Raw genomic sequence first — 18242 nt, 5'->3', positions numbered from 1 at the left:
TTAAAATTAATTACTGTGTTATCCTTCCCGATGCATAAATATTTTAATATTGATAGGTATTTATTTTATTTTATTCTAATACCAGGCACTGACAACTGAGCTAGCTAAAGTGCCACTGTGTATAAACATATAATAAATCAGAAGTAATACAGTGATATAAAAAAATCGGTGCATGTACTTATGTATGCACGATAGAAGTTATACTTCTTTGGCGTAACAAAACAAAAACGAAACTTGTGATAACCTGGATTCTTCGACTAGCTCTTGATTAGGTATCTTTATGCTCCATTGTCCTTACTACCTATACAAAATAAACGGAATAATAAACTAATATAACTTATAATTATAGCAACAAACACTAGGATAATGTGTACCTATCTACCTAATCTCAATAACAACAAGCTTTCTGTGAAATATTGCCATCATTATCTACGAATTTATCAAAACATTTTTCATACTGCCTACCCAGATGACGTCATTTATTTTAATATTGGTTAATGCTTATTATTGCCTATAATCAAAGTTCCACCCATTTCGACGTTCGTATAGTAAAACCATAGAGAAAGCGGCACGAACATGGCCGATTTTGACCGAAGCGAGAAAATTATTGATAAGTACCAGAAAATAAGTTACAAACTTCGAAAAGATAGCTCCGCTAAAGTGATAGTTTCTGACAATATCCGTGAATAACGAATGTGTTAAATTTGACCAATGTTAACATCGGAAATGTGCTAAAGTGATAACTGTTAAGAATAGGCCCGCAGATTGACACTTGTCGAGGATGAATACAAATTGAAATCACCAATGATAGTTATAAAATTATCAACTGGCAAGTTTTCAAAGTATTTATAAAAAGAAACGACTATAATATTGCATCGCGAGACGATCGCGGTGGAAAATACAAACAACAAACAGTGAAAAATAACCCATTGCACCGTAATCGAATAATAACGTCAATGGTCGCAGCAAAGTGACAAGTCAATAACAGATAGGTATAACGTCTACTCGGTCGGAGCGTAGGTACAGCAATGAGAACGCCACCACCTCTTTGTCCAAATCTACGGTCACAACGAAATACCAGATAGGTCTCTTTCCTTCCAACAGCTCGGAATCACGCAGTCCTTTGGTACATTTGTAGAGATCCTTGTCTTAAAATTATTTGTGTTTTTTTTGGGAACAATGTACCGCGGCACACCGGTTGCGGGGCACTGCCCTAATGAATTTGAATTTACATGCGCCTACGTCCTGTCATTACTACAAGGTCGCAGCCATGATTTATTCTGGATCGGAACCGTTTCCTCGTGTCAAGCCCATCAGGCACCATTAGCGACGGGTGCAAGATTAGTAAAGGCGCTCCCTAAAGACATAGACATTTTCAATTATGTACTTTGCATTTTGTTTTTGAAACATTATTTTGAAATTATACTTAATTAAGTATGTTTTGATTTTTTTTTTTTGTTATAATATAGGGAATGGAAGAAATTATAGTCTTTTGTATTCACTGTAATTTTACAATTTATTATTTCCTTAGCTCATTCCATGTATATACATAATTGTTATTTCTAATTCTATTTAGCATTCAAACCTTATCTTATCACTTTTGGACATACCTTTTAATCGCCTTCATATTATAACAATATTGTATTACGACAGTAATAATACCTTCTTTGTTCATTCAATAACATTGAATGTTATTATTTGATGCAGTTAACGTAAGTACGAAAAACCACATATGTGTTTTTAGGTGACATTCGGCTTTGTCCTGGCTATGATCAATGATGACATATTGAAGCGACCGTTCCTACTACTGCAGAACGCGACAAGCCGTAATCGAATTTGAACTACGTTTCTTAATGGCCAATTATTTTATATTTTATACGATTAAGTGTTTATTGCATATTATGTAAGCAAACATAAGTACTGTAAAATGATGACCAAATAGCATTAAGAAGCATGGCTAACCATTTGAAATGATCAATTATCTTTAAAAAGGCTGTAAAATGCCAAATTTCTAAAATATAGACAGAATCTAAAGCATGGCATCGTACGATTATTTTAGGATGTCTTTATGTTCAACAATGTTCTTTTGTTTTGTCATTTCAAGTATCGTGATGTTATGGATGAAAATTAGATTAAAATAGTTTTCCACCAGAATGTGTCAATTTTTATCTTAGTGATTTCAAGCCACCGTTTGTGTACAGAAGTATAAACTCTTATTAAAAATTAAAATATTGTTTCGTAGTAATATGTTGAAGAGATTAGTTATTACATTGTACAACCTAAAGAGTAATTTTGCCAGAATGCGACATTTCAGGAATTGTACACACTAGTAATCTCATAGATAAAATTGTTATTATTGCTTTTTACCATAATGAGTCATTTTATTCGATCTAAGTGTATCAGATAGTGCACATGAGTATTTCATTGATCAAATTAAAATGGCTTTTCACCAAAATGGGACATCTTGTGTCTTTTGAAGCTGCTAGAATATATACAAGAGTAATCATAAACATTTACATGACTTTTTACCAGAAGAGTATTTAAACTGGTCACAATTAAATGGCTTATCAACAGTATTTTCATCGCACCGGTAGACACAACGGTCACAATTAAAATGCTTTTACCAGAATGGGTTTTATGGGTACTCTTGTATTATATCGTGCTGGATATAATATAAGAGTAATTACTTTGATCACATTTAAATAATTTTTCACCAGAATGAGTCGTTTTGTGTAATTTCGACTTATGATTTGATATAAAGGAGTAATTATTGCTTGCTCACATCAAAATGGATTTTCATCAGAATGTCGCATTCTATGTGATTTCAACTTACTAGATGTTCTACAAGAGTAATCACATTGATCACATTCAAATGGTTTATCTCCAGTATGAGTCATTTTGTGTATTTTCATATCATTAGATCTTATACAAGAGTAATTACACTGGTCACATTTAAATGGCTTTTCACCAGAATGAGTCATTTTGTGTTTTTTCATATCACCAGAACTTATACAAGAGTAATTACACTGGTCACATTTAAATGGCTTATCACCAGTATGGGTCATTTTGTGTATTTTCATCGCACCGGATTGTCCACAAGCGTAATTACATTGGTCACATTTAAATGGTTTTTCATCAGAATGAGTGATTTTATGTTTTTTCATATTACCAGATTCTTTACAAGAATAATTACATTTTACACATTTAAAAGGCGTTTCACCAGAATGAGTAATTTTGTGCCTTTTCATATCACCAGATCTTATACAAGAGTAATTACATAAGTTACAATTAAATAGATTTTCACCAAAATGTCTCATTTTATGTAATTTCAACTTACTAGATACTTTACAAGAGTAATCACAATGGTTACATTTAAATGGCTTATCACCAGAATGTGACATTATGTGTATTTTCATCGCACCTAATTGTATACAAGAGTAATCACACTGGTCACAATTAAAAGGTTTTTCACCAGAATGAGTCATTTTATGTATTTTCATGGCACTAGAACTTATACAAGAGTAATAGCACTGGTCACATTTAAATGGCTTTTCACCAGAATGGGTCATTTTGTGCGTTTTCATCGTGTTGGATATAATACATGAGTAATCACATTGATTACATTTAAATGGTTTTTCACCAGAATGAGTCATTTTGTGTATTATCATCGCACCGGATTGTATACAAGAGTAATCACACTGGTCACAACTAAAAGGTTTTTCACCAGAATGAGTCATTTTGTGTCTTTTCATCGCACTGGATGTTCTACTCTGTTATCACATTGATCACATTTAAATGGATTTTCACCAGAATGTCTCATTTTATGTAATTTTAACTTACTAGATGTTATACAAGAGATATCACATTGATCACATTTAAATGGCTTTTCACCAGAATAAGTCATTTTGTGCCTTTTTATCACACCGGATGTCATACATGAGAATTTACTTTGTTTACGTTTAAATGGCTTTTTACGAGAATCATTCTTTATCTTTACATTTTTGAAATCAGAACGAATGCTTTTGTAATTTGCCGTTTTATTCGCTATTGATTTTTTATGACACGCTTTGTGAAGCTTCAATAGAAATAACGATGCAAAAAAATCAAAACAAAAACTGCACACAAAATTTTCGTTATTAAACGATTTTTTTTCTATCTTTACTACGGCCAATAATAAGTTGGGATCTGTGGCGTAAGATTGTATTTGCTTACGTTTAGCAGTGCGACTGCCTATATTCGTGATCGTTTCATATACTCCCAATTCTTTTTTAATATCTTGATAGTCAATCTGTATTTCATCGTATGGCTCCTGTGCTTCTAAGATCCTCTCTGGCAATCCGAGACTAGCAGAATAAGTCATGGCAGTAGTTGCAGGAATCAACTAAAAGAACGTGGAGCATATTGCATTAAACAACATAATATATAGTGTCATCAAATATATCCTCCCCCCCAAAGGATGCCCAAATCACGCATCAAGACTCCATATCAAATCAGTTATCTAATCAAAGACCTCATTAGGAGGCCTCGACCAAAGGTTTGGCTTTCCTGCCTTGCGAGATGGTATTATCGCGGGACGCATTTTTGTCGGAGTCGGACCTGCCAAGCCCATTTCTATGCGCTTATAAACCGATAATTTATCAGAAGGGTCCTCCGGCCTATACACACTCAAATTTACAGTTCGAAGCTTCAACAAGTAACCCGCCCCGCACCCCTTTCATTCCGCGCCTGCCGAGCGTGAAAGTGCGCCTAGCCATGAGGATTTTCAGATATTTTTTCAATCAGTACCGATACGACATCGACGTCGAAATATTCGACCCCTCATCCGCTGGCCGTCCACGGCACGGCGGACGCCCAAGCCTTATTCGGTCTAGTATTCCCGTTTTAATAAATATTCGTATAACCCATAACACGCAAGATCGTAATAAATAAAAGTTCTCCAGTGAAACAACGAGTGAATACTGTGAAATGCGACAAAAACAAACCCACCCTTGAAATGCCGGCGCCGAATCAATAAATAGTGACGCGGCAAGGGACCCGTAATAATAACATGTTTAATCTAAAGATTTTCGATGTAACCTCTATTGTTATCTCTATAATTATCATTGTTTGCCCATGTGTTAGTCTAAATAAATTGCTATTCTGCGCAGAATTATAAATCAAAAATGTGTTTTATCAATATTATGTCCTATGATGTCACACATTTTCCCCAACCTGAAGTGATGCTGGATCAAGGATATCTACCAACATACATGTGAGCCCTTCTTCCTGGTATTAATAGGTATATTAAAGAATAATATTAAAAAAATCACATACCTTAAAGATATGTAAGAATATTTAAATACAGAGAGGCTAGAATTTAGAGACAGAATGGGTGTGCTGAAAACTTATATCAGTATGTTTATTTGAAGTAAAAACGTATGCATCCTATATATATAATTTCAGACGATTGCTTATGTTCCCAACAGTACGTATATTATTGATGCAGATTTCTAAGGTATGCGTAAGACCTAAAGATAGTACGGAACCTGGCTACATGTATTCACTTGACCTTGTGGGGATTCATAATAAAACACCAGTCTCCCATCTATGTTTATCAAATAAAAGTAATCGGAGCCCAGTGGCGAAGGGTGGAGGTAGGCTATTAATAGCCGACATAAAATAGTGCTCTATAAACTTTGTCAGTCATACGTAATTATTTTCATTGAATCGGGCGAAAAGGATAAAAAATATCTTGTATTCACATGCCCCGAATCCGTAGTTCAGCCAATTAATAGAATAGTAGACTCCTTAGAACAGTAAAGTACACGTGTCATATTGACAATTATTACATAAACTTTCACGTCTGTGGAAGTAACCATACCATCTACATTTATGTCCTAACATCTCGTGTGAAAAAAAAAATACCTTATATTCACTTGCCTCGATGTGTGATTTCAAAGTGGAAACAAACCCTCTGACATAAACTTCTCCGTATCAGAAGGTAACGCATGTTCAACTTTCTTAGAATATTGTGTACCTACCGGATTTACTGGTGTGCATTCCGAATAAGAGCAACCGGGTTCTGGAACCTCGTGAATACTTTGGTTTATTGTGTCTTCAACATACTTTTCTTTAAAATCAACTTCCTGAAAATTAATATCAGATTGTTTAGTGGAATTCTGAAACTACGATAATTTATTTATAACTAGATTTTAAAGTTAAAAAATCGGTTATTTGATAAGGGTGCACCCTACAAACGGTATTGGCAAATCTAATAAGAGGTTGTTCTAGAAAGGACATCATGTGCGGGCCTTTATTTCGCTTGCACCCACCGCATGAAGAAATATACGTTAAATGAAAGTATGTACTGAATTTTGCATGGAAAGTTTATCAACAGACGGGTACGTGCATTGTAGATGGGATACAGTATGACCAGAATCATGGCAGTTAAAAACCATAGCAAACAAGATATTTACGTATTGAGACATTCAACGTTGGACATGCGCGGTTATACTATTTATACTGAGGCTCATTATGATCCTATTAGGATCAGACAAGGTCGAAAGAAAGAAATTAGAATTCGAAGATTTTGTCTTCATTGGTATTACTGATTACTCATATATTCGAGTGTTGTCAGTTCATTCCATCTCTTACAGTTTTCACACGATCAGTATTTCTGTCATTATTTAAAATAAAAGTACCTACCCGATAAACTCGCTCTGAATAAGAACCACCCTGTTGCTGATCTTCATAATTTAATGGGGATTTAACGTCTTCAATAGACTCAGTCTTGATGTCAAGTAGCTCAGTATCTCTTTTCAATGTTTTTGATGTCGGGTCAGATACAATATTCTAAAAAACAAAATATTACAGTAAATATTTATACTGTACATTATAAGTGTTTGCAGCAAAACTAAGTTGGGTTATATACGTATGACGTAGGCCGCTCGGAACATTGTCGCAATTTGCATGCGGTTTATTACACAAAATACACACACTGTTAATAACGTCTGACGACACACATCTTAAAATAAACGATCCTACGACGTAAAACAATCCGTTATGAAAAACTAACCTCAAAAGAGCATCCGGCCTCGTCGGTGTCCTCTTGCTTTATGTAGGTAAGCAGCTGGCTGTTTGGATCATGATTAATAGGTACCTCAAACCGTTGCTTCCCTTCTGCAACAGGTTCGAAGTGTTCTTGTTCGCGTTTAATATCCATCTTATGCGTGCAATTGATATTTACGTGGCACACAGAACGTGGTAGGCGTGACTTGACGTAAGCCTTTCGCCATAGACAAAAATAGTTAACCGTGTTGCCACTTTTGCAATGATGATAAAAATTAAACACAGATTAAAACTTTCTTTTTGCACACCTCCACATCTCTACATCTCCACAACTCCACATGCCGCCTTCCTGTTATAATATTCTGGCCCACTGATGTGTAAACCAAAGCATTTTGTATTGCTGGGATTATTTGCACGCGGTTCGTTCGGTTTGGATATTTAAACGAGTCTCTTGCTCGTTGATTGATTTATGTACATACCGAATGAAAATTTACTACGTAATCTGTTCACCTAGTGAAAGGCGGAAAGCAATAATATTATGCAATTATACCTACCTAATAGTATGTCAGTAGGTGAGTGATTTCAAAAAAAATATCTCGAAAGATAATAAGGAGATAAGTTCTATTATCGCGTTATTTATTGTCCTTATTTTTTTAAGGTTAATATTTAAAACTAAAAAGCACGTGCATAAACGTAAGCCAGTAATAGACAAATCGATGACCTTATAAAAAGTTAAAAAAAGTTTGTTAGGTGTTTCCACTGAACGTTCATCAATTTTACTATTTTCATATTATCAAAATTTTAATATCACACGCACTATATGAGAATTTTTATTTTAAATATGCATAAAAGCGCACTATCTGTGTGACAAGAGATTTCAATAAAAACATTTTTATAAACCCACGCAGTCAGGTTTTGCATATTTACAAACATGAGTATCAAATAGCGCGCTAAATATACTTAGTAGAAAAAGTAAAAAAAAATCGTGCACTAACGTTCATTGCCGATGCACAAATAGTGTTTCAAATTTAAAAAATCAAAGTTTAATGACACAACTATCCAGCATATAACTTTACTGGGTCACCCATATTAAAAATCGAAACCCCCTTAATGTTCGTAAACAAACGACAAAAGCGCGTGCACAAACGTGTACAAAAAATCTTGTACAAACAAACGTACTCAAAAAGAGTTAATAATTCAAACCTGGGTTACCCAATGTATGGCTGGGTCATTCAATTTGAAATTTGCATTTTTTAATCATTATAGGTGCCTAACGAAAAGAATTCGGACACTAGCGATGCACAAACAAACGCACGCAAAAAAGTTGAAATTTTAGCATTGGTTGATCTAGCTATAATATTGACCTCTCATGAATGTAAAATATAGGTAATAATTAGTATTAGTAACACAAAAATCATTATTTTGAAATTCATCAATCAGGCGCAAAAAGTCCCATTATCAAAGTGATATAAATATCAGGGGTATAGGTACCTCACTAAAACGTAACGTTATATTAGTATAAAACAACCCGTTATAGGGAGACATTTTCGATGGAAAGATTAGTTTTTATTTAATTTGTAACAAAAATGCAACTATGGCAATACTGTCCTTTAATGTTGCTAGATAATATACGTAAAGCCACGCTGTTTTGTTTGTCGACATTTGTGATTCTCGGATTAAATACGTAAAATGGATATAAAAAGCGAATTAAATGTCTTCGCAGCTGATACAGTACCGCAGCATAGGTTTAATGTCGTGCCAATGTTGAATCCAAACAGTCCAGACATCAATATCGTGACGCACATTAAGGGCACACATGATTACCTAGAGTTTCTGTTTTTTCATTAGGTCCATTTACCTGGATCACCCAATGTTAAAACTCCAACTTTTTTTGGGTGCATTTGTTTGTGCATCGTTAGTGCACGTTTGTGCACGATTTTTTTTCGTTTGTGCACAAGCCTCCCCCAAACCAAAGCGAATATTCGCAGCGAATTCGCAACGCCCTCGCTGTCGCTGTCGCTACCGCTTGGATTTGATGCGAATTTCGCGTTTGGCCCCACACCAAAGCGTCAGTGACGCAGCCATAAACTAAATAATTTTATTTACGCGCCAGATTTAAAATTGTAAATAATATTAATATTTTACGCCAAATATTCTATAATTTTTATGAATTAAATATGAAAAATATACGTACACTATAGCGCTTTCAGAATTGCTACAACTTTTACCTACTTTGCGTAAAGTGTATTTTAATTATCTGAAACAAGGTGGCAGCATTGGATGCAGCCATAGACTAAATACATATACGAATGTCAAAGTGACATTTGTGTGTTGACAAAATGTACACGTCTTCTGAATGCTTATTACACGCTGAAGATATAATGAGATGGCGTGCGACAAATTACATCGACATTTAATATAACCTTACTTTATGACAGGGCAAGATTGCCATGGCTCATAGGTAAGATAGATTTACTCAGTTTCATAACTGCACATATTATAAATAAGCATTTACCATGAAGGGTTAACAGGATTTGAAGGTAATATGCTATTGAAATAACATGTCTCCCTTATTTGAATTGTAGGTTTTGACTATTTTGCGTTTCTACGCAGAGGGAGCGTACCAAAAACGGGTAGGCCAAGTCTTCTGCGCAATGAGCCAGGCATCAGTAAGCAGATGCATAGGAAACGTGTCCGATGCTATAATAGCAGTGCTTAGTAATACTTACATACAGTCGCCATACAGCGCTGACAGTCTTTAGTGTTGTGTTGATACCCTCTGATCAATTTATACAATATTACAATGTACATGTCATGTAACTAGAGTAACTGCGCATATACACAACAAGTAAATTACCTACTCAATAAGAATTTAACGGGAATATTATTTTGTGTCGGTAAAAATATTTTTTAATTTCAGACTTCAAGAAAGGGCAGGTTTCCCGAAAATCATTGGGTGCATTAACTGCACCCATGTGCGAATATACCCGTCATACTTGGAGACTTTCAAAAATGAGCGCAGGAAATTTTCTGTAAATGTAAAATTCGTAATAAAATCTATGTTGTTTCGGATACATTCATATTCATTACGTATAATATCATAACATGACATTTATTTTTATGCAGGTATCTGACATGGACATTCTGGCAGTGAGTGCCAGATTTCCTTTGAGTGTTTATGACCAATTCATATTTAATGGATCGTTGGTAAAAACTGAAATGAAACATCTACAGAACGACAAGAATTGGGAATTTTGTTCTATTAGGGAAGTATGTTAAACTTTACTTTACTATGGCAGTACCAGTAACAAATATTTTTGTTTGGTTTATATTCATCCGTATTTTGTATAGGTACTTCAAAGGAATCAAAATTTTGCATAGGTATGAATATGATATTTAATGAAACAGTTTTTTAATTATTTAAATCCTGATTTCTAATATTTTTACAACTTTCAGTCGAAAACATATTCAAATTAACAGACTGTGTATATTGAAATCATTCTAGTGCCACCATAGGCCAGCCAGACTCACTACACGGCTGCCCGCTGTTTGACCAGGGATGTGATTGAGTGTTTTTGGATAATGGACCACACCAGATCGCATAGCTACAGCAACAAGTGCAAGACCAACCGTGGCTATACATACAGTATACATGTATATATTAAATATAATTTATGTATATTTATTTATGGCTTATACACCGAAACAAAATATGTCACTTAACTGTAGGTACTTGAATATTTTTGCAGGAGAATTCAATAAAAAATACTTGGTTTAGGTTAAGAAAGTTTTAATAATCATTTTTGCACAGAATACAAGAAAATTTTTTATATAATTATTAGAATTACAATGAGCTTTAAAAGTAACACGATATTGTAATAAAATGGACAAACATGAAAAAAAATAAAAATAAATTGTATATAGATAGGTAGACAGGGTTTAGATGATTCTGGCAGTGTAGGCGACTCATTTAGGTGTCAGTATTGTTACTTTCAAATGACAATAACACCGTTCCAATGTGATTCGGTCGTGCCAGAAGACTCTGTCCTTCCTCTATTTAGTAACCGGGCGTTTTACAACTTTAAATGAAAATTAAGTGGGTATATAGATAGTATATTTTTTCTAGTATAATATTATTTAATTAGGTGACTTTTTATTTCTTTATTACTTGAAATGGTGTTTACATGGTAGATGGATTATAATGGTTTTGAAATATAGTTATTTTTGTTAATTCTACTTTAACTGAGTCATTTACCTTGACAGCTGTTTCGGCACATAAACTCATTTTCGGAACATTCAACAATAATTTGTGATTATAAAAGAGCTACAGGTCACGTAGCAAATTAAATACGCTTAGTTAAATAATAAATACGTACCAAATATTTTACAAAATACACCACATACATCCATCGAATATGGTAAATAAAATACAGATTCAAGTATCAAATAATTCTTGGATAAATAGATGTTTATGTAAGTATATGTTTTTTTAAATACTTACATGATACTGTGTTGTATAACATTTAAATTTATATTTTTGATTTTGATTTACATACTTAAATGTACCTACATAAATTTGTAATGTACAGTAGGTACTTAATTACATTTTTAACATTAGGAAATTACCATTATTCGATTCTATCCACCCGCCATGTCTATAATCACCCCAACGCTGGATAGAAAGAGACATCACACAAAATTGGCTGTTTGATAATAAATGGTAGTTGAAAAATATTTTAGAGTATGATTATGTCCATAGAAACAGGTTTTAAGTCATTCATGTTTGTCCGAATAATGTGTAGCAGAAAAATAGAAATTTTAAAAAGGGTCTATTCAGTATTCACCCCATTCTACGGCAAACATTTTTCTTAATAAAAATAGGTACATCAATAGAGGAATCATAAAATGGACCTTGGCCCTCGCCCACGCCTTATTCATCCTTGTATATTATATTATCACACTTAATGTTTTGGAAAATTCATTAACATTGTGCACAAATGCCACTTTTGTTGATTGACACTTCACTTAGTTGATCTCTTTGTTCACGTGAAGTACAATAAAAGTATGTAGCAGCGAAGAACTAGAGACCGAAAATAGTGGAAGGAGCTAGAAGAGGCTTTCATCTAGCAGTGGAATGACCCCGACTGATGTTTATGATGAAATATTATTTTATTCCTGTTAATGCCGGGGGTTTCATTTTTAATTTCTTCTGGTGCTTTGTACCTACGTTGAAAGGTTGAAGATCTTTGCTAAAATTAAATTCATCACAAAGCATTAGTATATCTCCAACATCATTCAGGTAGGTATCCATGATGATAATATAATATTATGTACTTAGAGGAGGTACCTGACCTTTATATTTACATGCACATAAAATTATTAATCTTATTGCCTAATGCAGACCAAGATATACCTACCTACATAATATTACATGAACGGAAGTTTAAGAACATCTCAATTAAGTTTAAAATGTTTGTAGGTATACAAATTAATGTGAAACAGAAAACATTGGTTATGTTAGGTAGGTACATGGAACATGTAGATATTATCTTGGTTCGCGGTCGGCACTGGGCAAAACCAGTTTATTAGCTCAATATACCTATACATAATGAAGGAAATATATACCTAGTAGGTATATAGGTACATAATATCGTTTTTGTGATTGAGGTCTCTTGAGATCAAAAAACAAACACAACCTAGGTATGTCCTACTGTAAATAACCCGGTAGTAAGTAGTATGTAAGGTTTTTGGTCTAAAACCTTACAAAATACCACAATGACGACATGGAGTACCTACTTATCTACCTATATGTATATTATATCTTTAGCTACAATAGAAATGCTATGCTGCATAATGTTAGAAGCAAAAAAATAATCTTAAAGACTACCTATCTAACCTAAAAAAAATATTATCGACGAATATAAAATGGGTATTTACGTGACCGATACCGAATATGATTGAAGTATTGTAACTGATACCTAATTATAACATTATTGATATGACTGCTCGAAAGTCGAAACCAAAACGTCAAACGATCGCAATAAGTTAGAACTGTCAGTGCACTAACAATCATAGTTATAAAGTTTCTGTTATTAAAGGCTGTGCATGACGCAAATTAATAATATGTATTTTTTAAATATCGGGACCTTAGATTAAAGTTATTTATTTATAATAGCGTATTCATCCTGTCAAAAAACTTTACATACTTTGGTTAGACAAAGATACCTACATAATATTATTATGACGACCTTCATACCATTTTCAACAATTTCCCTGCCAATTTCATCCCATATCTTATCTTTCTTTCTTATGTTTTGTAGTCACTGTCAGAGAAATCATAAAGGATTGGATATTTCCGGACCAACTCGATCAGCTGCTCAATGTCTTCGCCATTTTGATTTTACTAATTCCCTTGGCGAAATTGTCCGCCGCGAATAAATTCGCTGTCGACAGAGTTCCCGAAAATCGCAGCGAATATTCGCTGCAAATTCGCACTCAAGACGCAAGGCGGTCGCGCAAGCGTGCTCTGTCCCGTAAGCCAATACGAGCTTGATTGGCGAATAATTCGCTGCGAATATTCGCTTTGGTTTGGGGGAGGCTTAATAACAGAAAAATTCCAATTTCAAATTGGGTGTTCCAGCTAAACGATCGGTCTCTAGTGACTTGATACTTGAATCAATAAATTAGCCTTCAAATTTTTTTGTTAAATACATCTGATTAGGTATATTTATGTCAACTTTAAACACGATTTTTTAAATTTTTATCTCTTATATTAAGCTAGTAATTTAATTTTGAGCGGCCGTCAAGTTTTAAAACCAAACATTTTTTTTCCACATTTTTTAATTACACACCTTTGAGTAATTTAATTACATGATTTTTCATGAAGTTTTTATTGTTTTTTCATTTAAATTACGCGAAAAATTCGCATTTTTCCATTTTCACTAAGTACCCCGTGAAAATATCCCGTACAAAAAAGACCGCATCCGTTTGGAAAATCCAGTCAAAAGAGTCTATACAAAATAGTCAAAACGGTGTAATGCTCACTAAATATGTCCGTTTATACTACCTAAAACTTAAAATTACTACCTTTAAAATGATATTTTGATTACAAAAAAGTGTCAAAATTACAAAAACATTCAACATTCTTAACATTTATCTTTTTATTTATGATTTTGAATAGATCAATGTCAGTTGCATACGGGAAAAGCAGTAATTAATAATTATTCTTAGGTACCTACTGTTTTTTAACAATATGATCCGTAATAAAAATAAATAGGTTATTAGAATACAATTAGGTATGCATATTTTTGAAAAATGCAATATATTTTATGCAACGATATTTTCTTCAAAAGATAATATTGGAATGACATTTATATTTATTTTGTATATAGGAGTTACCTTGCAGGCACTTAACTCGTTGACGTTCACCCCGGTCCGGGAATAGTCCTAAAGGTACTTTGTCTGCAACCGGTCCTGCCCTCGGACCGATTAAGAACCTTTGTTCGGCTAGCTCGATACTATTCGGGGAGAGGGTGATCAACTAAAGTTCTCGATTGACACCTTTGGAATGCACTTGATCATTATTATTTAACTTTATATTATTTAAGGTCGCTACCTAGTGATAGGTTAGCACCTAGATCATTAGTTATCCGATAGTCTTTCAGATCGAACTTATTTTTTTATAAATGTTTACGTAAGCGTCAAAGACAGCTGACTATCTGTCACTTCTCTTAGTATTAGATGCTTTTCACGAAATGTTTCGTTGATTATTTTTTCAAAATAAAAATGAAAACTCCTTTTAGTAATCCAATTCAAATTATTTATTAAATTATTCTCGATAACAAATTTAATTCCTTTTCTTAATTAATTATCATCGACAATTATACACTTTAGTTTAATTTCGAATAATTACATAATTATTTTATACTCTTATTTAAATTAATTATTAAATAAAGTTAATCAATTATAATTATTTTATGTTTAATTAATGTACGATTACACACTTATAACTAAGAGTTGCCGACCGCAAACTTTAAGAAACTATGCTCCTTTTATATATATAATAGATCGCGAATAGATGACGTGTACTATGACGATATGTTTACTATACCATCTGACAGCTCGAACCACGTGTCGTTCACGATGACGTTTCAACTCGTGACACACCGTGACGTCAGATCGCGACGCGGCCGAAATATCTCCCGAATGAATATCGGAGAAATATTCAAAAAACTGAGCGAACTCAGGTCGCCTCCGGGCACAACCTTCCGGGAATACTGAAAAACCGACTGCTTTCGGTACATAAAATACGAATCGTTATATAGACTCCCGGCGGAAAAAACCCGAGATTTTGACGTCATTCGAAATACGGACCAATGGGAGATCGTTCTGCCTCCTCCACAGAGCTAATGGCCAGAGTATCGGACCAATCATAGAAAAGCTGTTTATTTCCCGGCTTTTCCGGAAAATTATGATCATTCAATAGAATAAAAATATATAATTAATTAATACCTATAGGCGGTACAGGTTTGATAACAATCGTGAAAGTCCTTATAGGGCTTTAGGCACAAATTGTCCAAATATCTGTTAGTTCATTTATCGAGCTAACGGAAAAGAAAAATGAAAATATTTTCGCTAAAAATTATACGCAACAGAGGCGTGAATCATTAAGACTACCGACTGGCTACGTGTTTGCAAAGAGAATGGCAGAAAAACAAACTTGTCCGTTTCTTTTATGCAGAACTTTTGCGGGCTAATTATGGATGATCGGAAAGGGTTGCGATTAAAATTTATTCAATCATATTTATGGAACACTCCAACTTAAGGGTATAACATTAGTTTCAATCAAAATTTCTATGACAAGTCTTTATTTATTGAGTTTGAAAATTACCTATTTTGGGTAATTTAATATTGATCTGTCGAGGTTAATCGACAGATCTAAAGAATAATTTTTATTCGTAAATTAAGAGAGCAACCGAGTCCTCAGACTTACATTATCAGAATTTCTATTTTCGAAATTCCTTCATTTAACTTTTACAAAAGTAGGTACTTAAATTGGTACCCTTTTTATTACGATTCGAAATATTAATTTATTATTTAAATTAAGTGTGCGTAATCAGTACTTACAAAACGTAATCATTAGATTTTAAATACGACAATATTTGATATCATAATTTATTTATTTAAGTTATTTTACTTTGGCCGCGGGAAAAACATCGCGACTCAATTTAGAAAAATAAAATTTATTTTTATATAATTCAAAATCAGATTAAATAGAAATGGACATTTATTTACAATGTTTAGCAAATGATATCTCATAAGTCGTTTACAATTTATTATCTATTTTTAACCTTAATCCTATACATTTCAATTACTTACATTCCACCTTATAAGACCATTTTTTGGTCCCCTAAAAAAATTCATCCGTAGTTCATTCTGAGGGGCTATATGTCACTCAGGCTGCACTACGGGACTCAATACACAATAACTATAGCTTTGTTTAGAGATTGGGCACGTATTTTTCAAATAAAATCGACATTCACGATCGGATCGAAAAGTTGTGACGTTACTAATTTATTAAGGAAAAATGCCGGCTGAGGGCCTACATTTTGGGGCCTTGTCATCTTCCTAATAATATTTGCATAGATAAAATGATTTTTTTCTTTTTCTCTGTTTCTCCAGATGGTGCAACGTATGCTTGTAGTTCTGGTAGGTATTATGTTAGGAGAGAATTGTTAGACAAAAACTTCATATTATGCTCTTCAGAATCGATATCAAATGAAGTTTTGTAGGTACTTTCAAAAGTTATTGCCTCTGACGGCTTCGACAATTGTTTCACGCAAATGGTTTTCTTCCGAATGTGTGAGTTTATGAGTTCTTAAACAACGTACCGACCTACATATCTGTTTACATTTATATTTAAATTCATCACGTTTATGAGTTTTTAAATGATATTTGTTTACATTTAAAATGAAGTAGATCACACGCAAATGGTTTTTCTCCTGTTTCGTTTTATGAACTCTAAGATAATGTTGTGCCATGGCTCCGTATAGGTAGTCAATTTATTTAAAAGGTTATTCACCATTAAGTATCTTTACATGTGTTTAAAGATTACTCCGTCGCGAGCATCCAAATGAACATACACTGCATTTATAAGATTTTTCACGAGTATGTTCTATATATTATGTAAGTATATATTCATTTCATGTGTTTTAAGACAACTAAGTCGCACGCATTTATATGAATATACATCGCATTTTAAAGGTTTTTCACCAGAATTGGTCATTTGTTTGTTTTTAAGATGACTAAGTTGCGAGCATCTATATGAGCATACATTGCATTTATAAGGTTTTTCACCAGTCACCAAAAATGCCGGCGCAGCTTAAGAGTTGGCCTATTGCGTCGAGGGTCTCAGGTTCTAATCCTCGGTCTGGCAAGTATGCATATTATTCGCGAGAATCTATATGAACATACATTGCATTTATTAGATTTTCTTCAGAATGCGTCATTGTGTCTTTTTAAAATATTAATTCGCGAGCATCTATATGAACATAGATCGCATTTGTGAGGGTGTGCACCAGTATTAATTGTCATTCAACATATTTTAAGACTACAAGGTGTTTTTAAATGACATATTTGATTACATTTCAAATCACAATCATCACACGCAACTGGTTTTTCTCCTGAATGTGTAAGTTTATGAGTTCTTAAACAACGTATTCAATACGTTGCTGCCAACAGTTGGTTAGTCGATAGTTTAGGTATTTTGAGCTGACCACGGATAAGATGTCTATACTTAAATACGTTTGCTAGAAAAAAAAATCAAGGTCATCCGATTTTTAGAACATTGTATTTTTAGCTATTTATTATCTTGATAAAAATACGTAACTCTTGTTTTTTCAATTTCCCAACATCAAAAGACTGTAGAGATGTTTACAGTATTAATCTAGAATAATGTAATTACATTATTTTCAACAGAAGGTATATAGAAGAAATATCAGAAACATTATCAAATTACATAAACTTATTCAATGAAAGAACTTAAAGTTCTAATGTGTAAGTTCATAATATGAACTTACACATTCAGGAGAAAACCCATATGCGTGTGATGAATGTGATTTCCAAGATAATCAAATATGTAATTTAAAAATACCTAGTAATCTTAAAACATATTATGGAATGGCAATACTGATAAA

At 33.4% G+C, this 18242-nt stretch overlaps 1 protein-coding gene across 2 annotated transcripts; it reads left to right on the top strand.

Annotated features, from left to right (window-relative positions):
* The first annotated feature begins 9371 nt into the window (after positions 1–9371).
* Positions 9372–10745, top strand: LOC147076169 (uncharacterized). 2 transcript variants are annotated; one of them, XM_085941656.1, is made up of 4 exons: positions 9372–9508; positions 9968–10079; positions 10174–10317; positions 10553–10745. In XM_085941656.1, exons 1-4 carry the CDS (start codon positions 9498–9500, stop codon positions 10598–10600), a joined length of 315 nt encoding a protein of 104 aa, XP_085797782.1. In that variant the 5' UTR covers positions 9372–9497; the 3' UTR covers positions 10601–10745. The 2 variants fall into 2 exon arrangements, with proteins under 2 accessions (XP_085797782.1, XP_085797781.1); XM_085941655.1 differs by having other exon boundaries at positions 9968–10085.
* The last annotated feature ends 7497 nt before the right edge of the window (positions 10746–18242 follow it).

Source organism: Rhyacophila brunnea, unplaced genomic scaffold (genome assembly GCF_057557595.1).
Source record: "Rhyacophila brunnea isolate RB1 unplaced genomic scaffold, BYU_Rbru_1.0 scaffold_13, whole genome shotgun sequence".
In the NCBI taxonomy this organism is placed as follows: domain Eukaryota; kingdom Metazoa; phylum Arthropoda; class Insecta; order Trichoptera; family Rhyacophilidae; genus Rhyacophila; species Rhyacophila brunnea.
This window is presented reverse-complemented; position numbering and strand designations above follow the sequence as displayed.

Bases quoted from the DNA above. Each gene is read 5' to 3' on its own strand.
- LOC147076169 (XM_085941655.1), top strand. The intron at 10,086-10,173 runs GTAAAATTCGTA...ATTTTTATGCAG, and splicing joins GCAGGAAATTTTCTGTAAAT to GTATCTGACATGGACATTCT. The intron at 10,318-10,552 runs GTATGTTAAACT...AAATCATTCTAG, and splicing joins AATTTTGTTCTATTAGGGAA to TGCCACCATAGGCCAGCCAG.